Source organism: Pelophylax lessonae (assembly GCF_965119305.1).
Source record: "Pelophylax lessonae genome assembly, chromosome: 9".
Classification (NCBI taxonomy): domain Eukaryota; kingdom Metazoa; phylum Chordata; class Amphibia; order Anura; family Ranidae; genus Pelophylax; species Pelophylax lessonae.
In genome coordinates this window covers 174073876-174100625 of record NC_138776.1, presented here as the reverse complement: position 1 = coordinate 174100625, position 26750 = coordinate 174073876, and the positions used below count along the sequence as shown (strand labels likewise).

Genomic DNA, 26750 nt, shown 5'->3' with positions numbered 1-26750 from the left:
ACTCCATCGTCAGAGCTATCTGTCAGGGTTCCACTTCTCTCTTCAGGTTCCTATACTGAGCCTGATTCTGACAGTGAAGCTTCCCCATCACTCTCATCTATCATGCTTAGTATCCTGTAGGCCTCTACACTAGTGTACCTTTCATTTGAAATTTTGGCCAATTCATATACAGGTAGCTAGTGTGACTCACAGGCAAAAAAGCACCTGATTCTCGAGGACTGTTTGAATCGCCAAGAAAAAAAAAACTGCTGACAGGCCTGACTCTGCTAACGCTGCAGTTTTGTGTGTTGTGTATTGGAAGTGACAGTAATCTATTGATTAATGCACTTTTGGGATGGGCAGATGGGCTAAACACAGGTGCTGGCAGGTGTATTGGCCGATCCTGCTAACCAATGTTCCCTTTAAGGTGACCGTGAGGTAAGTGCACAGACGGGAGGAGGACGGGAGGAGACGCGGGGAGTCGGGACTGAAGAGAAGCTGCCGTCAGGTAAGTGCACTGGTCTCGCAGGGGGAACGCTGGCATCTCTGCCTTGAAAGGTGGCACACTGGCATCTCTACATTGAAAGGTGGCACACTGGCATCTCTACATTGAAAGGGGGCATGCTGGCATCTCTACATTGATTGGGGGCAATGCTGTGGCACTATGCATTGATTGGGGGCAATGCTGTGGCAACCTGCATTGATTGGGGGCAATGCTGTGGCACTCTGCATTGATTGGGGGCAATGCTGTGGCACTCTGAATTGATTGGGGGCAATGCTGTGGCACTCTGCATTGATCGGGGGCAATGCTGTGGCAACCTGCATTGATTAGGGGCAATGCTGTGGCACTCTGCATTGATTGGGGGCAATGCTGTGGCACTCTGCATTGATTGGGGGCAATGCTGTGGGCACTCTGCATTGATTGGGGGCAATGCTGTGGGCACTCTGCATTGATTGGGGGCAATGCTGTGGGCACTCTGCATTTATTGGGGGCAATGCTGTGGGCACTCTGCATTGATTGGGGGCACGCTGGTCACTCTGCATTGACGTCCCCCCCAAGCGGGCCACAGAAAAATTATCAAACGTTGACCGTTCCGCGGCGATAAAAAGGTTGGGGAGCACTGCGCTCAGAAATTTTTTTGATTTGCTCAGCACAGTAAAAAAATTAGAGGGAACATTGCTGCTAACGCTGAGTTTTTGGAAAACTAAACTATGGGGGACGCTAGTATAGTTCTGATCAGATCAAAAATATTGATCCGTTCAGACACTATACTAGTAATGGAGGTGTTTAGTATGTATATGTGTGTGTCACTGGCAATTCAAGGGTTAAATTATATCACTTAATATGCGGCGGGGATCTGACAATGTACTAGATTGACGCTAACTAGTGTTAACGCTAACTGATGTCACCTGTGACACTAATATAGTGATCAGAAAAAAGATCTGTACACAATAAAGGTGACACTGTGACAGGGCAATGAAGGAGTTAACTGGGGGTGATCAGGGGGTTAAGTCTTTATGGGGAGGGGGGGTGGCAGGTACCCTAAACCTATTTGGGACTGAAACTAACGGTCTCTAACACTAACTGAAGTCACAAGTCACACTATTACAGTAATCAGTAAAAAAAGCTATATACTGTATATAGTGTGCACTGTAACAGGGAGTGAAAAGGGTTAACTGGGGGGTGATCAGGGGGTGATCAAGTGGTTAAATGTTTGCCTATGTATACTGGTGTCAGTGTAGTGATTCTGTACTCACTGTTAGATGCTTTCTTCTCTCTCAAGCTGGAACCGAAAAGTGCTCCACAAGGGGAGAGAGCATAATTTACTGTGCCTGTATTTTGTAAACTGGTCTGCCATTGGTCAGGAACGAACACCAGGTCCAGGCCAAAAATCATTGGCCTGGACCTGATGACTGATCGGTTCTGAACCGAATCAGACCATCGCAGGGACAGAGGGCATATTTACAAAAATGTGTAAATATGTATACATTATCTCACAAAAGTGAGTACACCTTCCACATTTTTTGTAAATATTTTATTATATCTTTTCATGTGACAACACTGAAGAAATTACACTTTACTACAATATAAAATAGTGAGTGTACAGCTTGTATAATAGTGTAAAGTTAATGCCCCCTCAAAATATCTCAACACACAGCCATTAATGTCTACACCGCTGGCAACAAAAGTGAGTACACCCCTAAGTAAAAATGTCCAAATTGGGCCCAAAGTGTCAATATTTTGTGTGGCCACCATTATTTTCCAGCACTGCCCTAACCCTCTTGGGCATGGAATTCACCAGAACTTCACGGGTTGCCACTGGAGTCCTCTTCCACTCCTCCATGACGACATCATGGAGCTGGTGGATATTAGAGACCTTGCACTCCTCCACCTTCTGTTTGTGGATGCCCCACAGATGCTCAATAGTATTTAGGTCTGGAGACATGCTTTGCCAGTCCATCACTTTTACCCTCAGCTTCTTTAGCAAGGCAGTCGTCGTCTTGGAGGTGTGTTTGGGGTCCTTATCATGTTGGAATACTGCCCTGCAGCCCAGTCTCCAAAGGGAGGGGATCATGCTCTGCTTCAGTATGTCACAGTACATGTTGACATTCATGGTTCCCTCAATGAACTGCAGCTCCCCAGTGCCGGCAGCACTCAAGCAGTCCCAGATCATGACACTCCCAGCACCATGCTTGACTGTAGGCAAGACACACTTGTCTTTGTACTCCTGGTTGCCGCCACACACGCTTGACACTATCTGAAACAAATACATTTATCTTGGTCTCATCAGACCACAGGACATGGTTCCAGTAATCCATGTCCTTAGTCTGCTTGTCTTCAGCAAACTGTTTGCGGGTTTTCTTGTGCGTCATCTTTAGTAGAGGCTTCCTTCTGGGACGACAGCCATGCAGACCAATGTGATGCAGTGTGCAGCGTATGGTCTGAGCACTGACAGGCTGACCCCCCACCCCTTCAACCTCTGCAGCAATGCTGGCAGCACTCATACTTCTATTTGCCAAAGACAAACCCTAGATATGAAGCTGAGCATGTGCACTCAACTTCTTTGATCAACCATGGCGAGGCCTGTTCTGAGTGGAACCTGTCCTGTTAAACCGCTGTATGGTCTTGGCCACCATGCTGCAGCTCAGGGTCTTGGTAGTCTTCTTATAGCCTAGGTCATTTTTATGAAGAGCAACAATTCTTTTTTTTCAGATCCTCAGAGAGTTCTTTGCCATGAGGTGCCATGTTGAACTTCCAGTGACCAGTATGAGAGAGTGATAGCGATAACACCAAATTAAACACACCTGCTCGCCATTTACACCTGAGACCTTGTAACACTAACAAGTCACATGACACCGGGGAGGGAAAATGATTAATTGGGCCCAATTTTGACATTTTCACTTAGGGGTGTATTCATTTTTGTTGCCAGCAGTTTAGACAATAATGGCTTTGTTTTGAGTTATATTGAGGGGACAGCAAATTTACACTGTTATACAAGCTGTACACTTACTACTTTACATTGTAGCAATGTGTCATTTCTTCAGTGTTGAAAAGATATAATAAAATATTTACAAAATGTGAGGGGTGTACTCACTTTCATGAGATACTGTATATATTTTGATCTTCTAATATCTTGTCTGGGGTATTAGTAACTTTATTTAAGGTTGTCAGCTAATTTTGCACCTGTTGTCTATTACTACTAAATATATATATATATATATATATATATATATATATATATATATATATATATATATATAGTCGCACTGTGGTCGCTTATTTTGCTCTGTTTGCTCCCAGATAAAGGGTTCTTTGTATCCCTAAAAAGTCAGAGTTTGGGAAGTTTCCGGATTTGGGAAATTAATTAGTTTTCTACTTAAGTTTTATGTATAGGCTTTTTCTGCACTTTGATATGTTGAGCAATTTGTCAAGTTAGGTAGGTGGGCACCAAGACGTAACTTTGTCCGGTTGGGCCCCAGTGCTCCAGTCCATTTCTGGATCTAGAATACTACCTATAAAATATGGCACAACCACTAGTGTTAAGGTACTTATATATACTGTATCTACATTATGGATCCTAACAGGATATAGAAAGACAAAAATTCAGACAGGAGCAATGAGAATATTAATTTATTTGATGTTATTTAATCAACAGAATAAGCATTGCTACATTTATTAGGACTATGCTGCATGTAATCCAGTGTGGTTTTCACTTCTTGTTTCCTCCTGATCCTTTGTTCTGTTGGCTGGAGTCTAGAAGTAGAAAGACAATTTAAAAGTTTTTTTTTTTTAACCAGTGGCAGAATTATAGATAATTCTAACAATAGAATTGTTAGTCAACATTCTAAAACTGTAATCCTTTTTATGCAAGTCACAACTGTTTGAAAGGTTGCTATCCAATAAATCCATATGAACATATACAATGGTGTCACTTACAACTTATTTATGATCCATACAACTTTTATTTGTTTGTTTTAAAGTTTAAATTAGAATGTTTAAATTTAATTATCTATGTCTGAGCTATAGACACCATTGCCATTTTGTTTGTTTTCTCCACCTGAGTTTTTTTTTTTTTTGTTTAGAGGGCACACCTAGGAATTGCACAAAAAATATGCATAAATTGACGCAGTTACAAATAAAGCCAAATCATCCCAGAAGAATCACAACAGTATTTAATATACATTATTAATTGAAATAAATAATGAAGTATAAAAACATATTTGGTGACCCATTATGCAAGTAACACCAATTACAAATTTCCTAACAACATATAAAGATTACCTGATTTGCTACCTCCAATACCACCTTGATCACCACCACAGCTGCCCCCTAAATGAGAAAATGAGCATGATTATTTGTGACACTATTACCTACGTTTCTTTAATGTCACAATATTAGGTCAAAAATGCAAAATATTTTTTATCATGGACCATTATTATTAGGATTGAAAAACATTACAAGTAATAATTTGGATAGCACTTTACCAGATTTGTCACCACCAAGTCCACCTTTCCCCTGGCTTTGTCCAGCATCACCGCCTCCTATGATGGAAAATACATATTTTTTTTAAGAATTATTATAAAAGTGGTACACTGTGTAGAAGTGTATTACCATCATTATTTAGAAGTGTTATATGTTATTAACATGTGAAAGTGAACCTGATCTGTTCTAAAATGTTTCTAAGGTAACAGCTGTGAGGAAGTGTAGGCAGCTTGTGGTTCCTGCTAGTACCTGTGCTAAGTTGACCATACACTAATAGAATTACGCTAGAATTTTTTTTCTTTTAGTTTGAGTTACTAACTGTTAGTGGGTTTAAAGTGACATTCGTTTTTGACCAGGGTGATGAGAAAATTCAAAGGACAGGATGAAATTTTTTCTCAAACAAATGAATTTCTAACAGTGTATGTGGTTTTCATTTGGGAAATTACATTTTGTCCAAAATTGAATGTTAAAAGCACACAAAATGTTGCCGTACATTTAAACGATTTTCATCCAGTCCTTGAATGTACAAACAATTTTCCATATGAAAAAATGTATTAATGTATGACCAGCTTTAGTCCCTAAACGAATCTCTGTATAGCCCCATAGATCATAGGTGCAGGCAGTATGTGGAACCTCAATAGTTTCCCTCATCTAGATTAAACCCTTCAACCCCCCCCCCCCCGTTGTCAAATTAAGTCCATCAAATTGGCCATCAAGTTGAGTCAAATTGAGCAGAAGTTGGGGCATAATCTGCTACCTAGGGTGTCTCCAAGGGGCTCCGTAAGGGCACCTCCAACGGGCTCCACAGTGAGTGAAATGAAGAAAATACGAGTAGCATTCACAACAATGTGCTGTATTTCAACATAGTGTGCATATAAACTTTTGTCACTTTTTCCCTTTAGATTTGCTGTAATTTTCGAGTTTTATACATTTTCAGAATTTGCAGTTTTCGTTCTGTACATTACCTGATTTGCTGCCACAATGATCTCCTTGATCCTTTGACTGTCCACTGCTATCTCCTAATGTGGAATGGCAAAATAGTAATCATTAAGAACTGCAATTATATCAAATTCTGTATAAAAAAGTGGGGCTGATTTACTAAAAGTAAATAGGCTGTTTACTTTGCCAGGGAATTTTCACTTTGCAAGGGTATGTTCTCTTAGCTTAATGAATGCAGTGAAAATTCACATTGCAAAGAATACCCAGTTGTGTGAAAGGAGAAAAAAAAAACATATTTCTTGCATGCACATGATTGGATGATGGAAGTCAGCAGAGCCTTATTTCATTCACTTAGTTAAGGGAAAGTTCCCTTGCAATGCGAACAGACTTTTTACCTTTAGTAAACCAACCCTAGTATATAATACGTTTAGAGTTAAAGTGATACCATTTATTGGTTAACTCGAAAAATGGCATGATACTGGTATTATGGCTTTTGTCATGAAAAAATGTTTGGTCTCTGTAAAAGCAGTTTCAGATGGCTTTCCTGTTTCTAATAACAAGATTAAAAGACATTTGAACCCATTAGTATTATCATCATTTTAATATTATTTAATCACTTTTGTAGAGAACACATTGCTTTGGTACATGGATTAATTTTGGCAGCATGGCATGTCTCTTACTTAGCTAAGATCGAAGATGGTACTGCTTGGTAACAGGGCATTGCTGTCATTTAAAGCGGGGCTTTTATGTTCAGTTCATAGTTTGCAAAAACTTGTAAATATATGAGTATGGAAAATATATGAGTACAGCTGGTGTCAAGACACCTCCTTATTTGAACCCTACTCTCATCTATAGAGAAACCCCCACATGATAAATATTTAGAAATGAATGATAAAAGGCAAGGTTACCAAACGATGGACCCATAACTCCTTAAAGATGCAGGGCATGCTGGAACCAGATGTACTCAAGGCAACTGAGGACATTATGGGGGAGATTTACTAAAACTAGTGCACAGAATTTGGTGCAGTTGTGCATAGTAACCAATCAGCTTCCAGATTTTATTGTCAAAACTTAAGTGAACAAGCTGATGTTAGAAGCTGATTGGTTACTATGCACACCTGCACCAGATTCTGTGTGCACCAGTTTTAGTAAATCAGCCCTTATGTGTTTGTGCACCAAGAACATACATATACCCTACCCAGCACCAAATGATGCAAGACTTTTAAAAAGTACAAATACTGGTTTTTATTACTCTAAATCTATTGTAAATTAGGTTGCTTAAGAGAGCTTTTCATTATGCATGTATATTCACAATTGTTACAGCTGAATTTTGTGATATTATGTATATTTAGTTTTACAAATCACTTTTTGTACTTATAGAGAATATTCAATTTGGGATTGGGAATAATTTATGTCAAAGGACAATCATGGGATTTTTTCCATCAGTATTTCCCCAACCCCTTTTTTTCCCTTTATAGCTATACCAGGATATGAAAAGAAAATGATGTATAGGACTAGTACTTATTAAGGAAAAAAATAAATAGCGGCATAAATGCGCAATTGCGCAAAAATATTTTTATTTTAGGATTGGGATTCCCTGAAATCCAATTACATTTTCCTCTTTACTCCCAGTCTGCATAGGTATGTGGATAAAGTATAATGCTTACCTGATTTACCACCACCACAAGAACTTTTATCTTGTCCCCACCCAGAGCCACCTCCTAAAAAAAAAACAACAGGATTAACTATTCCTACCTGAAACCACATATTTTGTTCTGCAGATATGATTTAAAGTAAAATAAAAAGTCTAATGTATTATTTAATTCCTATCATCACTGCATGCAAACATTTTGTAAGTGAAAGAATATTTAAAATATAAAACTGTTTTCCCCTTAGATTTATAAGACTATGCCTACAAGTTAGTTAATAGGCCTCATTTTCATGCAAAAAGGTTCACTTTAATATTTATATGCATATTTGTTTTGTGAACTTGTTTACCTTAATAGAATTACATTTTTACAGTGTTAAAACCAGGCGATTTGCCAAAAAATTAAGTTACCGAGGCCTAGCATAGAATGAAAAACATTTTATACAAAATTATACTAGAAATGCAAAATAATTTAAATCGTAGTTGTATATGCTAATATCACAGAGCATTTACACATAGACATTTTCCTTCCATGTATCTTGTTTACTGTAAAGCCTAGCCAAGCATTTACCTGTTTTGCCTCCTCCGTAGGAACTCTGATCTTGGCCTTGTCCGGCTCCACCACCTTAATTGAATTTGTAGGAGATGGGTTACTTTATAATTTTAAAGCACATTATACAATTGACATGGTTTCATAAATAATTGATCAGAGTTTATAGACATTTGATGACTATCTCGTTCTGGTTGTTTGCAGCTTGATCAAGCCACAATATAATGCCTATTGCACCTGGAAGATGCTACTTGTTAAAATATATCTTAACCACCCCACCAAAAAAAATAATTATATTGCAGCTTACCAGTCCTCAGACATGGTGGGTGCATTAGTTTCCCTTTTCCAGGCTTTTTTCCTCTTTATTTTTATCTGGTGTTCTGGCAATAACACACTTCCTGTTCTAGGGTGACATCTCTTACTTACTGTACCGTATGAATGAAAAGCAGCATTGTCACCATATAACAGCACTAGAAACACTTCCACTCCACTTATCTTCTCCATAATAGAGGGAAGGGTTCTGTATTCCTCAGGAAATGCTGAGAACATTGTAACTGATACGAATGCAGGATGGTCATGAAACACAGGCAGCTTACAAGATTCATGGCAGGATCACCAGGTATTTTTTGCACTTACCAAATAGATATAACTAAATGCTTTTAATGGCATATTTACCAGACAAAAAGAAGAGAAGTTTTATTTTAAGGTTAACAAATATGTAAGACTCGTCAAGTGAAATAGTGGGCAGACTGGTTAGAAAACCATGTTTAAATTGCAATATTTTTTCCTGATAAGCCTAAACCAGATATGTTTTCAGCTCTTCAATACCACAATTCCATTGGTAACATGGAAACTGTCATCCGAGGTAACCATTTGTATTAAGGAATCCACCAGAAGCTAAAGATGCAAGGAGTTAGTCAGACTGTGCATGTTGCTCTTTAGGCTGGCCATAGATGACTTGCTTTTTTTCAGTCAGCCACTGGACTGATTGAAAAAAGGCAAAAAGATTCTCCATGCACACAAGCGAGGTGGATGGAGGAATCCTCCCCACTGTGCCATTGTAGTCTGACAGCGGGTCTCCTTTGCTGTCAGAATACACTGATCGCTCTAATTGATAAAAGTTTTTACAACATTCCCTTTCGACAGAAGTCATACCTTGTCCCTGCTGAAGCGGCTGAATTTTGAACCATCTATGGATAGCTTTACTTTCTATGTCCATCTTAAAGGGTTCTCTATTGTTAGGGTACTAGGATTTATTTGATGTTAACTGTTCTGGGCTTCTTATTTTTTAAAAGTGCACGTACATGTCAAGATAAGGCCTTCTCAAGGCAGCTGCAAACCTTACATGTTGCTTTTAAGGAAAGAATGTCAACTAGTTGGTGAAGTTTTTGAAGAATTTACAACACTGGCTTTTCTAATTATAAATTTACATAGGCAAACTGCCTTTTATCCAGACAAGGTTCAAATTATGATATATACATATATCACATATATCAGTTGCAGCTGGATTTTTCTATTCTTGTATAACTTCCATTGTACTGATCTAATTCTTTGTACCTATAAGGAAAGTTCTCATTAGTGGATGATTCATGATTATCAAAAAAGGAATTAGGCTTTGGTATTCACTCAACATTCTTTTTCAACTGACAGTTACAACAGAAAGACAGTACAGTGGTAAATGTGTAGCTGGTGGTATGTAAATAATTTAAAAACTGAGTAATACCCAACATCTTACCTAATTTACCACCACCAGAAGAACTCTTATCTTGCCCCCATGCTGAACCACCTACATTAGAAAGAACAAACAGAAGAATGAACTATTTGTTAGGAAATTTGAATTTGAACGCATTCGTGGTAAAAGACCAATTTATTGTTTATCCTCTTTCAAATGTCATTGCATGCATGCATTTTGTAAACTGGAAAATATTTACTAACTTATGATTGAAGCACTGATCTGCTAAGATACATTAGGCTCTATCTCTCTGTACATTTATAGGCCTCATATTCATGCACATACCTAATTCCCCTTTATTTTGCTGATTTTTATTTTACCTTATAGAATCATCTCACTGCAGTAGTAAACTGGGACCTTTACACTAACACAATTTACAAAAGCTCAAAAAAATAATATATATACTGTTATATTGTGTGTGTATATAGTTGTTTATATACACATTTTAATTATTATTATATGTAATGCATGAAAAATAATATAAATCATAACTCCATATTTATCTGATCATTTAAAATTTACAAGGCAAATCAGCCATTCTAAGTTGTATCATTATCATCCAGGATTCGTAGCCGGTTGATTCCTTTCTGCAAATCCCAAGCTTGTATTTATTTACCTGTTTTGCCTCCTCCCTGGCCGCCCTGGTCTTGGCCTTGTCCGCATCCTCCACCTTAAAGAAAAGAGAAGGAGATGGGTTACTATGTAATCTAGAGTACAGTAGAAAATGTGCATGGTTTCTCTATAACTGATCAAAGTTTATTCTTTACAAGAATAAATGTATCTATAGATTTTAGATGACTTTTTGACCTTTTTGGCTGGATCTAGTTGCGATTTAATGTCTACGGTCTAAAATACATACTTTTCCTGCCAAGTCTTATAGGGAGAATTGTGGTAAAATTGGATAGAAAACCCTGTCCCATTGATATTGTTTTTCCAAATAAGCTGGTGCAAGAGGTCTCTGCAGTTCATTCCTTCCACAGGCTAAAACAGATAGTATTGCCCAAGATGGCCAGTTGCATTTACAAAAAGATGAAGATGCAGATGCAGATTCCGGTGATGGTCTAATCATGTCTTCAATAAACTATATAAATATATATATATATATATATATATATATATATATATATATATATATATATATATATATATATATATATATATATATATATATATATATATATTGTTTTACTTGGCTGTAAATATTTAAAGATTTAAAAAATCCCTAGATTCCTTACTTCTGTGATGCACTGGTTGAAAATTCAATGTGATCAAATTGGGGTATTTTGATCAACAAATCAGTGAATCTGTATGTGGGTGGTTATGTACCCATTCTAAATTAGAATGGTCAAAGCATAATTTGAATATAATATAGAATGTTTAAAATATCTATCTATCTATCTATCTATCTATCTATCTATCTATCTATCTATCTATCTATCTATCTATCTATCTATCTATCTATCTATCTATCTATCTATCTATCTTTGCGTTATGTGTCCTATTGGGGAGATTTCTCTTTATTTAACATCCTGGAGATATAATAGCAATTGAAAGAATACATCGTCAAAGTGAGGGAAAATTCCCTCTTAGACAGCTATAACTAGAATAGGCATAGTATTAAACTCTCTTCCTGTTCTGATGACAACAGTAACATTTAGATTTTCCTTCAATGAATGTCCTTGTGACCATTGTCCTAGAGGGAGGCCAGAAATGACAATGAAAACCTGCCAGGCTTTCAACACTTCCCTGTTCTAACTAAAACTAAGAAACCATTTGGGCTTTAGAAATATTTTAAAACATAGGTATAATTAGATATATTTATAATCTAGCAACCTTGTGACATGATGCATGTTGAAAACAAACAGTTTTGTACACTGTCGGATCAAATTTATATTTTGTATATAGTTAGTAACTTTAAGTAAGTTGCCAAAGTTTAGGTATCAAATTCAAAAGATGTTATTTCACTGTTACCTGTCTTGCCTGCTCCACCAAGGCTCTGATCCTGAAATTGTCCTGCAGCACCACCATAGAAAAAAAAATATAGTTATCTATAAAACTATACATTTTTTTTACAAAAAAAATCCAAAAATCATATTATCAAGTGCCCTTAATGTTTTGTTGTGTTAAAAACAGTGGTTAACTGTGTTTATTCATAAAAAAAAAACGTCAAACTTCCTATGTAGCAGATGGTTTGGCATTTACTTTAAAGTGACGCTTAAGTTGATATGAAAGTTGAACTCAGGGAAGATCTTTAAAAAACATTCATGAAGCTGAAATTTTATTCAGAAATCACCAGCCTAAACGTTTATTGTGTCTTGTGTTATTGTGCGACCAGGACAGGAAGTGACAGTGGTTAGAAATGGTGACCAAGCAGCTGCCCCTGTTCAAACAGAAGGGCGAGATTGCTTGATATCCAAAAGTTTGGTTTGCTATTGTCTCTGTCCCTATTGACAAGTGTTTCTTACTTTCTTTGTGTCACTTGAACAGATAGCGGAGGTAAAGACTGTAATGTAGTTCTTGTTTATAGTATACTACCATATATTAGATTCAGAATGTTTAATGAGGATACTAAAATTTTAGGATTATGCAGCGTTAGAACTAGAACTGACTTTGGGGGGGTTTGCCCCCCCCCCCCCCAAAAAAAAAAGCCTGCTATGTACAGTCGTTTTACTGTTTAGTCAATAATACTTCATTTGATTCAGATATTTCAACTGACTGACAATTGTACTCATTACACACTTTATTCTTGAACAGTTTTGTTAATACTGGTTAAGTAGTTGTTCTGTTACCTCCGTGAGAGCTCTGATCTTGGAACTGTTGTCCGGCACCAACAGCTAATTCAGATATAGAAATTATAAATGTTAATGCAAGCAAATTATAGCTTTTTTATGCTGTTTATACCTTAAACAATGTATGTGAAACTCAGATGAAACAGTGGGCTTGGATCTAAAGGACTAAATCTTCCAATTATAAATGTTAATGCAAGCAAATTATAGCTTTTTTTATGCTGTTTATACCTTAAACAATGTATGTGAAATGCAGATGAAACATTGGGCTTGGATCTAAAGGACTAAATCTTCCAGGGGAAAATATATCCACTGTGAGCCCTTTTATGTGTGCTTAAATTTCCCAAACATTAGTCATTTATTTTTGTTCAACCTGATTCCCCCATTCACACATTCAAAGTGCATGGGGGACACTCTATGCTGTGTCTTTGTATTCCGACAGCAGGGAAACATCCCCAACATCAAAATTCACTGATCAGTACTGCCCTGCTCATCATGCAGACATTTTCTAACAGACTGATTGACACGGTAGATCAGCTTCACTTTAACCACAGTAAGGTTGGCATAAAGCATAACTCCACTTGCTAAGAAAAAATCATTCCCCTCTGGGTGATCTATGTAAATTACATGGATTATACCAACCTTTGTTGCAGATTGCTACCTTTTGTTATTCTGAAGAAATTCCTGTTTGTTCCTCTGTGCCTGTGCTAAATGGGTTTAATGGGAGTGATTTCATAATTATCAATCAGCTGTGCAACTGAAGAGCACTAATGAGGAAATCTGCTGGGACTGCATCCCTTTAGATGTATCTCACCAAAAATGACATTTTTGTTGCAGGGGATGCCTGAAATCTGACTTGTATCTTAGGCAGACTTATGGGAAAATTGGTGAGCCAATCACACAAATAGGAAATTATGTTTCGGGGGGGCATTTTGTACACATTCTGTGTGCAAAACACCTCCAGATAACCATATTGCATTGCATTTTCAGAAAATTACAGCGGCTGCAGATTGAAAAGAAAAGGTAATTTTTAATAATATTAAATTACAATATGACTTTTCTGGTGCAATTGTATATGCTATATTATTTTTACTTTATTTGCTATTTTTTGCCCAAGAAAGTGGAGTTACCCTTTAAGCCTATACCCACCTAATTAAAAAAAAAAAAAGATTATGGCATGTTAAGGAAAATTGCAACTTACAATATTTGATAACTAAGAAAGGGGTCATAAAACATTTTTATTCCAAAATTATGCTGGGAAAAGTAACTTGTCAACTGGAGAACAGCCAGTGGTGCATCTGTTTTTTTGTTTTAATCTCTAAACCACTGAAGGCCACAGAAAATAATCTTGAAGTTAATATGTTGTCTATAAAACATCAGTTTGAAATGTCTGCCTTCAAACATTTACTATGGCCACATAAAAATGTTTTTTTGTTTCTATTAAATATTTATATGTGCATTTACCACTTCAAGATTCAAATGCTGGAAATACATCTTGAAAAAACTTTAACAACGTTACTAGGGCGTATCCCTTACATTCAGCTTCCTCCCTGCCACAGCTTCACCACACGTAAAAAAAACAGCTGAGAGCGGCTACAACATTAAATAGCGGATGTAGCTATCAAAACGCAGCCACTTCTGTGTAAAATGACACTTGCAGGAGTTATTGGGTAATACAGTGTAAAAAATGTGTTGTTACATAGTAGTTATTATTTAATTTATATTTAGATTAAAGGTATGACCTTTAATCTGCATATGATGTCATTTAGAAAAAAACTTTATAGGAAAAATAAACTACTTTTTAAAGTGCACTCCTATTTAACTCCCTTCTAACCACCTTTTAACCCTTGGTTAAACCTAATTAGCCCTACTTAACTCCTCCCTCTCCTTTTCCCCTCAGCTATTGTTTTTCTTCATAAAAAAAAAAAAAATATATATATATATATATATATATATATATATATATATATATAACAATTAATATTTTTTTTTTAGAATTTTGTTTGCAATTTTTTCCAGTATTGCATAAAATGTGCAAAACTTTTTTGTACCAGAAGCATCATGTTTGTGTCATTATGAAAAGGAAATATTATTGAGAAAAATATATACTTTTTTACATAAAATTTACAGTAAAATTGTTTTTTTTAATGAACACTAATCAAAATTGAAAAAAATATATATATATAGATTACATTGAAAATTTAATAACTGTGCAATGCTTTTTAATGAAAACTATTTAGCCACACATAAGCTTAATTTTCTGTGTGAGCAACAGTAAACATTTTTTTTTTTTTTCAGAAACATGAAAACAGAAAACATCATAAGAATGTATTGCAGAAAAGATTTGGAGATCCCATTTTATACACGATTTTCTAATGTAGATTAAATAATGGACTTGTTACCTCCATGTGAGCCTTGACTCTGTGACTGTTGTCCTGCTCCAGCTATTTTAGATGTAGAAAATATTTATGTTACTACAAGCAAGTTATAGCTACAGACATATTCAGATTTGCATATCCCTCACCAAGTAATATGGCCATGACCCTTTCTCTTTCTATATACTGTATGTTACTTCCAGTATCGTACATCCCAAGTCCTATTTAATAAAAATGTTACATTTCCTAAAACAGTGTTTCTCAACATTTTTTTAGTCAAGGCACCCTTTAAAATGGTGGACATTCTCGAGGAACCCCATTCTAAAATGTAAAAACTAGTCTAATAGTTTTACATAATGCAGCAATATCTATACACGTAGGACACCCAACATTAGAGGGGATTTATTCTTCCAAAGCAAATACACTTTTGCAAACTGGTATTGAGTAGTATTCCAATGTTTCTTTTCTCCCTCAGTTTTCTCCATCACTTAGCTAATGAGACCCAAAGCTGATAAAGAGATGCAAGGGAGGGTCAAACAAGAATGATATGCAGGCAACTGACATCAACTAAAGATATCATTGGTCGTTAGGATGCCAGCAACTAGAAGGTTGTAATGGTGTATAATGAAAACCTGTGGCTTTGTGTGGCTAAAAGGCAGGTTTCACCCACCCACTGGTTTGTATACAATTTTGGGACCATTTTTAGGCATTTTGCCAAGGCACACCTGAAGAAACCTCAAGGCACCCCAGGGTGCCTGGGCACTCTGGTTGAAAAAGGCTGCCCTAAACTGATTTTGTTTTGCAGTATGGCTCATTTTCAGAAATGGACCTACTAATGCTGGCACAGCATCTATTGATTAAGTTCTAGAGAGAGAAGTTCCTGGGTGACATGCAAGGTTTCCTGGCCTCTGTGCTCTTCATTTAAAAGGGGGTCATTGTAAAGTGCCCTGGACTTGCCCTTTGTATGAACGTTTAGTAAAACTGTAGCTCTTACCAATTATGAAAAGTTTGTGTTCATGTTTTGTTCATCCAATTTAGTATGTTCTTAACAATGTCAACATTGGTTTTATTAATCTCGTTAGAAAGGCTGTGCTTTTTGCCTACATTGATTTTACTGAGACAAGTACATTTTATTAATATAAATGACCATTTATGCTTACCTTCCTTTTTTTCACATACTAGTTTTGGGGCCAAAGCTTTTAACAGTGTATTTTTGAATTTTTGTATAAAACACACAACACATATCTACCCTTAGAAATCTTAGCCTGCTTTGAGCAATTTACCTTTTCACTTGTATAATGCTTAGATAGATTAAATGCTTAGAAAATATTGATACTTACAGCCTTGACATCCACCGTGCTGGTCATCACTGCCTTGAGTCAAACTCTGGCTCTGTTGGCTTTGTCCTCCTTTCTTAGCTCCTGACATGACTATTCTGTGTTTTGCAAAGCTTAATTCTTACAAAACCAGCGTAACAAATGTATTATGTCTTCTCTGTTCGAGAAGGTCCCTTTTATACTTCTGAGTGGATGTACATGCTGTTGGGTTGCTTTTCATTGGCTGCTCTGGATTTAATTCCCTGTTCAAGTTTACAAGAGTAATATGTATAATTTAATAATCATTGACTACTGCGTGTAGCTTCAATGCAGGGTGTTTCCAATGCTTGAGCTTTACTCAAGATGTTATAAAACATATAATGTGAGGCAGCTATATTATTTATTGAAGAGTCATGTAAACAACTGTTTTACGGTGCCTAACTTAGGATGTTATAAATCTTACTGCTGAATCTCAAATTTATTTTAGGATAATAATATAGTGTATTAACATTGTAAAAATATTTGCAGCTATTTATGTAACAGTGTGACCTTTTCATTATTTTAATTGTATATATGTATTCTAAATGTACAATTTGGTTAAAAAAGGAATGGTAGTGACCATTTCTTAAAGAGGGATTCCACGTATGGATAATTTTACATAGTTACATTGGTCCAGCTTGGACCATTGTAACTATGCATATACCACACCTATGGGATCCCCCTGGAAGCTAAGCTACTACTATGATCTCCACTAGCTTCTGGGTTCCATGCCAAGTAGCTGCCCTGCTGCACTGTAAACACAGAAGGTTGCCCAGACCTTAGCACAGGCACCATTCAGAGAATGTTTTGCATTTTCCTAATGAATGCAAAGCATTATCTGATTGGACAAGATTGAGAGTGTGAAGTCTTTTCACCTTGTGAATTTAGATACTGCTTAGCATTCAATTAAGAAAATGCATTGTGGTCCCTAAAATATAAACCCAATCTAGATTATATTTAGTTTATTAAAGTCTTGTGTATCATAAACCATTCCAATTTGTATTTATTTTTCATAAACACTGTTTTAATTTTTTTCATCCTTTTTTGCACCCGATTGTTGCTAATCTCCTTCTACTCTTTCAGACACTTTTGGCCTACATGCACTCACTACTAGATCAGCTGCACATCATTGCTTAGAACCAGTTTACTGAAAGTGACAACCGTGGGGCATGCTAGTGCGATATGTGTCAACACACCCCTTATAGTCTCCATAAGGATTGCATGGGTCAGGATGATTAGGTAACAGGAGCACAATTCGGAGACAGGTGGTGCCCCATAACAGAAAGTGTCTGAACAAGGACTTTCATAGTAGGGTCACCAGGTATTTTTACTGTAAGGTGCATATCCAAAAAGTATGAAAACAACCTGTGAAATATGCAGCTGGTTGCTGCCAAACCAACTGAGGACATGACTTGTGCACTCTGGCAGAAATACCATAAAAACAGTTCACTTTTAGCCTATTCACATTGTTTTAAATCTCAAGACCTTGGGGCATTTTGGACCCAAGAAACATGTTGGATACACTTTGGATTGTCCCCCCTGTATTTTTATATCATTTAAGAAACTGTACCTCAAAACCACTTTGGTATCAGTCCCAAACTCAAGTCAAGAAATCCAGAAGAGAGAACATGGGGGAAAGGGAAGGACTTTGTGATACCCGCAAGATGCAAGACACATTTGACGATTAACTTGAATATTTATTGAAATATCATTAAAAATTACTCCAAGGAAAACAATCTAGGGTAAAGTACAAAAAACATCATAACATCATATCAAATACATTTAAACAGTAAAAGTCAATAACCCATGAGCCATGATGTGATGATACTGATTTCATAGGTCCAGAGCCCCGATGCGTTTCAACTAATTAACCACTTTACCACTAGAGCATTTTGCTGTCTTACGTCTGGGCCACTTTTTGCGATTCGGCACTGTGCGAATTTAACTGACAATTGCGCGGTCGTGCGACGCCATACCCAAACGAAATTTACGTCCTTTTTTTCCCACAAACAGAGCTTTCTTTTGGGGGTATTTGATCACCTGTGTGATTTTTACTTTTTGCGCTATAAACAAAAAAATAGCGTTTATTTTGAAAAAATAACAATATTTTTAAAATTTTTTTATATGAAATTCCCCCCAAAAAAGATGTAAAAACCAATTTTTTTTTAAATTTTTGGCCAATTTGTTCTCTGCTACCCATGTTTTGTAAAAAAAAATCGCAATAAGCGTATTTTGATTGGTTTGCGCAAAAGTTATTGCGTTTACTAACTAAGGGAAAGATTTATGTAATTTTTGGTGTTTTTTTTTTTAACGAGTAATGGCGGCGATCTGCGATTTTTTTTGCGGGACTGCGACATTGCGGCGGACAGATTGGACCCTTGACTGACATTTTTGACACTTTTGGGGGTACCAGTGACATTACTGCAGTAATCAGTGCTATATATATGCACTGTTACTGTAAAAATGACACTGGCAGGGAAGGGGTTAATTTTATTGGAGAGGGAGGGGTTAATGTATGCCTGATGCTTACTGACGTGTGTGGGGGGAGGTGACTGAGTGAGCCAGGGACAGATCGGATGTTCAGCTATGCTGAACACTCCGATCTGTCACTCCCTGTCACTTAGGAGATCCGCCCGCTCTGTTTACACAGCGGGCGGATCTCCAAACTGGATTCCCCGACGATCGGGGCAGAGCAGCGGCGATCGCCGCCGCTCCTCCCCTGGCCCCACTCCCGCTGTGAATGAAAACAGCGGGAGCGCGCCTCCGGCGGCGCGCGAGCGCCACCTACAGGGGGAGGAGTCTGGCGACGTATGTCTACGTCGTCAGACCTACAAGAGCCACTTTGCCGCAGTAGTACTACGGTACTCAGCGGTAAAGTGGTTAAGTCTTCCCTTAGGGGATGGCAGTTGTTAGCATATTAGAAGGATCTCTAAAATACATACAAAAGTAAGTATACAAAGAAAAAGGTGCAATAATCAATTCAGCATATCCAACACTGTTAAAAGAATATCATACTGCACTTATATGAGCATAATTTACACACATCTCATATTATGCTGGAGGTCCACAAAGAAAGAAGACAAGGATGCAATGCATTGGAGACCATATCTCCCAAACACAAGGAATGTAAAAAAGATCAACCTGGGTGGCTTGATATATTCCTAACAAATAAGATAATAAATGTACATGAGAAAAAATTAAAAATAACAAAATATAGATTTATATATAACAAGTAGGTCAGTACCTGGAAATTTTGGTAACTAGGTCTCTCATGAACACAACTCAGACCTCAAAGTGGAAGACCTACCCCTCTGCCTAGGCAGATAGACAAGCTTGTGGTTATCCCCAGGGATCTAAAAGAGACAGAGGGACCTCAGAAACTCAAAACTAATTACAGAAAATAACTTATATCTTACATATCTGAACCTTTTAGCAGGGATGTGGTGCTTCAATTTACAAATTTGTTACATTACACTACAGGCCAAGGAAACAGTGGAGAGCCTCTTATCAGGAGCATGTGGTCTCCTGCTCCGTCATAGCTGCTGGTTCCAGCATCCTGGTTTTGGCTGTGGCATTCTCCTTGCCTGCTTACCTGAAAGGTGTTTGATTGTGGCCAGACTCTGGGTGGAGACCAAACCTGTTATAAGCTAGCCAGGCTTGCAGTCTCATGCATGTGATAGAGTATGTAATACCTCATCAACCTGCCTGTTTGCCTGCCCTGTTAGATTGGATTTCCCCGTGTATGACCTTGGACCGAATATTGACTATTCTCTAAACGCTGCCTGCCTTTTACCTGGACTGCCATTGATCCACTGTGCCAACATCTCTGCCAACTGCAAGTACCTGTTTGCTTTGATCTGTTCACGCATGCCCTGGTGTGGTAGCCAGGCACTATAGCATTGTGTATAAGTCCTGGGGGCAACCGAGTACTGGTAGGCTTGCTTGCCTCATGTTAAAATTGATGACAAAAGTCAGCGCTAACAAAATAAGTGTCACAGGCAATAGGCATAGATATACAACCAACCAAAACAATAAAACGTAGTAATAATTGAAGCACTCAAATTCTAAAAAAATGAAAATAATCCTTATGTGTGCAATTAAGACACTCTTATAATGATAACATGTCCATATGTATACAATCAAGACACTGTATACAATTAAAATGTCCTTTCAATTTGTACAAATGTATATCCTCAATACCCAGTGAGGCAATGTACAATCCCAATTGTGTTGCTTGCAACTTCACCAACAAAATAGATAGCATCCGTAGTGATATTCCTTCATCATATGGCAAGAATGCACACTCACCACAAGCATATGCTGTCTTATCATAGGATGGCAATAAACCCATGTAAACTGATGTTAATTCACAGTTATTTCTCTCTCTCATCACAGGTGTTACTCCACAGCTCTCTCTCTCTCTCTCTCTTTCTCTACACAGGTACTCTGGTCACATCAATATTCTCCAACCCCACCAGGGGTCGTTGACAGTATACCCATCGATATGCAATCACCAGCCCTAAGAAAAAATTCACATAGTGTAGTAATATTTAATAAATGAATGCAATACAAAATCATAAAAACATCCATGAGATAAAAACAAAGCAAAATACAATCGCCGCTGGTGTAACTTGCATCTGGGGCCACTAGTCCTGTACAGGGTGGCCGCATGACCTCAGGAGCCTATGTTTGTGAATATACAGTGGCCATTTTTTTTTAGCCTGTGTTCAGCGCCCTGCAGAGTTCACTTCCAGTTTTTGTGCCATTTTATTGTAGTACCATTCACATTAAAATTAGCTTACATTTTTATGGTATACTGCCTACCTTCAGAAACACCACATCTGGGATCGGCACAATTTAATTGTAGATCTCTAGTAGGTATCTACTAGATATCCAGTAGGTACTGACAACTGCCATTATAATGTATACCAAATATATAGTTATATTCTCAATCCCAGATTGCAAGGAGCTCATTATTAAGTAATGTTAGAACCCCTTTTCAAAAGAGGAAATCCTAAGTGCAGGTTATATGGCAAAAAACAAAAGTCTACAACAAATAATTATATGAACTATATAAAGAAATTTTAACTAAAATTTTTTACCAAGGTATGTAAGCTTAACTTGCATAAGAAAGAAACATGATCTCATATTTTAGCTATTTTAAAAAATGATTATAAAATATATAGTCTTGACAGGCCACATATTACAATCACACTCAAAAATTTATATGATCTTATAGAGATGTAGCACCCTCCTAGGTAGGTGCTAGGTAAAACATATTTGTGGCCCTGTTCTGCTTATCAGGAGGGCCTGATTTGTTAGCTAGCCTGTCACATGCTTCCAGGTGTGGTCTGTTGAGTCTGGGGAGTCTCCCCACTGTATCCAATGAGGGATCTTGTTGGACAGTGGAGGAAATCTAGCCAATAGCACACCAGGGTTTATGACTGTCCCAGTGGGTGGACATTGCTGCATTGCATCCTGGGATTGGAAATAAATCCTGAGGGAGCATGTGACATGGCGTCTTTTGGTGGGAGCAAAGTCCCAGGAGGGGTTGACGGTTGTCTCTCCTCCTGCTGAAGTCAGGAAGGTGGTCCAGGCAGTCGGCCTAGGGACCAGGGGTTGAGCTGTGCTGCAGAGGATCCAGTGTGTGCTGACCGAGTGGAGCTGCTGGGCAGTGTTCTTCTGGAAAAACAGTCGTGTGTACAGTCGTGAGTACTCATGATCTGCCCAGGGGTCTGCCTAAGAGAGGGGGCCACTCCAGAAAGGTCAAGGGGATCAGAGAGCCAGCTAACCCGGGATGTTGCAGTAAAGGGGGTGCCAAGTTGTGAAGCCCTGAAGAATAGGGAGTAAAGAGGGCACCAGGAAGGGCCCTCAAGTGTCTCAGCAGTACAGTCTGTACTACAAGTCAGCTACCTCAGGAAGGAGTACCTTAGGGAGCTTAACCACTTTAAGACCGCTCACTGTGCTGCTACTGTGGCACTGCAGCTCCCCTGGGTCCAGCAACGTAGACCTCCCGCTGTGTTTGGTCACAGCGGGAGTCGGGCCAGAGGAGGAGAGGCGGTGTTTGCCGCTTCTCTTCCCCGATCGTCGAGGAAAGTGCGAGAAAATTCGCCCGCTTGTGTAAACAAAGCAGGTGGATTTTCTCTGTGACAGACAGGGAGAGATCACAGGATTCAGCATAGTTGAACCTGCAATCTCTGTCTGTGTCACAGAACCCCCTCCCCCACACACGTCAGTAAGCACGAGGCATACATTTAACCCCTTGATCACCAACAGTGTTAACCCCTTCCCTGTCATTATTACAGTAACAGTGCATATTTTTAACACTGATTACTGTAGTAATGTCACCGGTCCCCCCAAAAGTGTCAAAAATGTTAGTTAGTGGTCCGATCTGTCCACAGCAATGTCACAGTCCCGCAAAAAATCGGAGATCGCCGCCATTACTAGTAAAAAAAAAAATGACATAAATCTTTCCCGTAGTTAATAAACGCAATAACCTTTGCGCAAACCAATCCAAATACGCTAATTGCAATTTTTTTAACCAAAAATATGTAGCAGAAAACAAATTGGCCTAAAATGCTAAAAAATTTTGATTTTTAATTTTTTTTCTTTGGAATGTTATATAGCAGAATGTGAAAAATATTGTTTTTTTTTTTTCACAATTGTCGCTCTTTTTTTCAAAAATTAAAAATCGCACAGGTGCTCAAATACCACCAAAAGAAAGCTCTACGTGTGAAAAAAAAAAGACGTAAATTTAATTTGGGTACAACGTCGCACGACCGCGCAATTGTCTGTAAAGTAACGCAGGGCCGAATCGCAAAATATGGCCTGGTCACAGGAAGGGGGTAAATTCTTCCAGTCTTAAAGTGGATAAAAATACGCTCATTGAGAATTTTTTTGTCAAAGCCATGTAGCTAAATACATTTTTGGCCTAAATATATGACAAAAATTGAATATATTGGATATTTTTTAACAGTCAAAGTAGAAAATGTAAATTTTTCGCAAAATGTTCACTTTTTTTTTATTAATATCGCAAAAAATATAAAGCGCAGAGGTGATCAAATACCACCAAAAGAAATCTCTGTTTGTGGTAAAAAAAGGACGTAAATTTAATTTGGGTACAGCACTGCATGACCGCGCAATTTGTCAGTTAAAGTCGCGCAGTGCCAAGTTGAAAAAAGTGGCCTGGTCATTGAGCAGCAAAATCTTCCGGGGCCAAAGTGGTTAAAAGACTTTTCACAGTCAAAGCTGAAGCTAAAGTAAGCGGCCTAACCATGACTAGCATCAGTCAGCATTAACCAGCGTCAATCCGCAATTCTGTATAGTCCCTGCCTATTTTGTGCATAGTTCAGTTGTTGGAGTATCCCACTCATCCCTTCTCCTATCCAAGTTCTCAATAAACCCTAAAAACCAAAGAAACTGGACTGGTTCTTGTCTGAGGTGATCACACTTGGAAACATGCTTTTAATGTCCTACTGTTGCTAACGGTAACCCAGGGGAACCCACACTCAGCAGCTCCCATGGGAGTAGTGCTATAGAAAATAGTATTGTTTTTTACCATTTTTAACCTAGAGAGACAAAAATAAAATTGTATCTTAATTACTATCCTATCAAATATACATTGGTCATATCAGAACAAATATAAAAAGTGTACAGAAAAAACAATTTTAGAACATATTTTATTGGTTCAGCTGGTATCTTTACAACAATATAGATCCCAATCCACATCCAGATCAAACCAAATAGGAAGTAGGTCCACAGCTCAAAAATCCACTTCATCTCCAATTTTGATACTTCCCTTGTTCTATGACAACCCCGCCAGTAAGGTGTTAATTTATCAATCGCTGCAAATTTCAGACCTTTGAGATCCCTATTGTGAAATTGTCTAAAATGAGCGAAAAAGCTATGTTTTTTAAAACGAGTCTCCTTGTGGTCCTGCCGACGTATTGTTTCAGCAGGGGCATTCTAACAAGTATGCTACGTATTTAGACTCGCAGGAAATGAAAGGATTTAAATGAATATTCTCTATTTGTAATAGTGGAAATTTTTTTTTTTATTGGTAATGCATATGACGCATTTATTACAGGGATGGAAGCCTTTGAATTCTGTAAAGAAAGAGATTTTACTTGGAGGATTGATTATATTAGGAGCCAAACAATCCCTCAGTTTTGGAACCCTCTTGAATACCACTTCCATTTTTTTCTGATAAAACCTTTTTAAGGACTGGGTCTGATTTCAATATTCTACATCTCTTTTTAAGGATATACTCTACTAGAACATGTTGTACTCAAAAATGAGTCACAAACTGACAAAACATCTTTGTTTCCTTTTTCTTTAATGGGCCTAATAATGTCTCTCTATCAAGGTTAGCTACCTCAGATATGGTTTGATCTAAGATAGACTCATTGTAACCCTTCTCTAAAAATCTCAGTTTTAAAACTGTAGCTTGTTGTGTTTAATCATTTGTCTTTGCAGTTGCATCTCATCCTGAGAAATTTTACTTTAGGGACATTTCTTAGCCACAACGATGATGGCAACTGTCTAGCGGGATGTACCTATTTTGATTTGGAGATTTGAAATAAACTCCAATGAAGATATTTCATCCCATTGCCATAGTAGTAGGATAACAACGATCAACATCTTATAGAAAAGTAAATTCTCAATTTGTTTACCAAAGATGACTTTTGTTCCCAGTTAGACATAAACAGATTTGCTAGACTCGGGGGAAATTTTGCATCTATAGCAACTCTGCTTTTTTTTCAAATAAAAGAAATCAATAACCACTTCTAGACCAGAAGGTTTTACCCCCTTAATGACCAGGCCATTTTTTGCGATACTGCACTGTGTTACTTTAACTGACAATTGCACGGTCGTGGAACACTGTACCCTAATAAAACTGATGTCCTTTTTTTCCCTACAAATAGAGCTTACCTTTGGTGGTATTTGATCACCTGTGCGACTTTTATTTTTTGCACTATAAACAAAAAAAGAGTGACAATTCTGAAAAAAAGAAACAATATTTTTTACCTTCTGCTATATAACATTCCCAATAAAAAAAAAATTGAATCAAAATTTTTCATCATTTTAGGCCAATTTGTATTTTGCTACTTATTTTTGGTAAAAAAAAAAAAATCACAATAAGTGTATAGGGATTGGTTTGTGCAAAAGTTATCGCGTCTACAAACTAGGGAAAAGATTTATGTCATTTCTATTTATTTATTTTTTACTGGTAATGGCAGCAATCAGCGATTATTAGAGGGACTGCGGTGTTGCGGCGAACAGATCGGACACCTAACTGACATTTTTTACACTTTTGAGGAGACCAGTGACATTACTACAGTAATCAGTGCTAAAAATATGCACTGTTACTGTACTAATTACGCTGACAGGGAAGGGGTTAACACCAGTGGCGATCTAAGGGTTAAATGTGTCCCTAGGGGGTGCTTTATAACTGTGGGGGGTTAGGCTTGCTGCATGAACACAGAGACTTGTGTTCCTAAATAAGAGGAACACAGGATTCCTGTGTTCATATCTGACAGGTCAGCGGTCTGCCATGTTTACAACGGCAGACCGCCTTTCTGTCTCTACGGGGGAGCGATCACGGGTGCCCGGCGGCAATCGCAGCCGCTGGATCTGCTGATCAGCTTCCTCTGTGGTGAATTGGCGTGAGCACGTGCCCACCGCTAGCGGTCCTGCGAAGCAACGTACATGTACGTCAATTCGTGGGACAGAGACAACCTGCCACCGTAAAACTACAGCGGCTGGTTGGCAAGTGGTTAAACCAACAAAAAGTGTGGGACATGGAAAAATCTAATAATGATGCAATAAAATCTTTCTGGGACAATGGAATGTTTGTTCCACTTAAATAGGATATTACTGCTGCTTTCTCATCCATGTTTATATTGGTATAAAGAGAAGCCACATCAGCTGTGACTAAGGAAGTGTAATAATCAATCTGGGCATCTTTCAATTTATTTAAAGTCTGAGTAAACTCCCATGCATGAATTCTACCTTTAGGTAAGCTTATAATGAAGCTTACCAGTAGGTACTGTAAATATTTCCAAAACATGCACCGTTTAGGAGATATTTGCTGTAGCTGCAGCTGTAGACAACACAGGCGCATGTGCTCTGAAGGAACAGCATACCCATGGTTAGAATTCCTATCTAATTGTTAGAATCTAATGAGTCCTGTGCTGTAAATGTGACGTCATTGTGACTCCGGCCACTCACACAGCCCAAGTCCGTGAACCCGGAAGGAAGACCTGGGGAAGATGGAAGCACCTTCAGTAGTGACAGCGCACCGCTGGAGGGCTTTGTTCTAAGGTAAATTTCACATAATGTGCTAGTATGCGATGCACAGCACATTATGACACATTATGACATTGCCTTGCAGGTTGAAAAA

General features: G+C 37.9%; 1 protein-coding gene across 1 annotated transcript; it reads right to left on the bottom strand.

Annotated features, from left to right (window-relative positions):
- Positions 1–4109: 4109 nt before the first annotated feature.
- On the bottom strand, positions 4110–16481 carry LOC309564862 (uncharacterized protein). The gene is made up of 11 exons (XM_082269548.1): positions 16334–16481; positions 15021–15062; positions 12622–12666; positions 10449–10502; positions 9836–9886; positions 8122–8175; positions 7570–7623; positions 5929–5982; positions 4966–5022; positions 4763–4810; positions 4110–4234 (listed from the first exon to the last, which is right to left on the bottom strand). The coding sequence occupies exons 1-11, from the start codon at positions 16419–16421 to the stop codon at positions 4191–4193; spliced, it is 591 nt and encodes a 196-aa protein (XP_082125674.1). The 5' UTR covers positions 16422–16481; the 3' UTR covers positions 4110–4190.
- Positions 16482–26750: the final 10269 nt, after the last annotated feature.

Bases quoted from the DNA above. Each gene is read 5' to 3' on its own strand.
- LOC309564862 (XM_082269548.1), bottom strand. From the start codon at position 16,421: ATGTCAGGAGCTAAGAAAGGAGGACAAAGCCAACAGAGCCAGAGTTTG. The intron at 12,667-15,020 runs GTAACAAGTCCA...TATCTGAATTAG, and splicing joins GAGTCAAGGCTCACATGGAG to CTGTTGGTGCCGGACAACAG. The intron at 4,811-4,965 runs GTAAAGTGCTAT...TTTCTCATTTAG, and splicing joins ACTTGGTGGTGACAAATCTG to GGGGCAGCTGTGGTGGTGAT.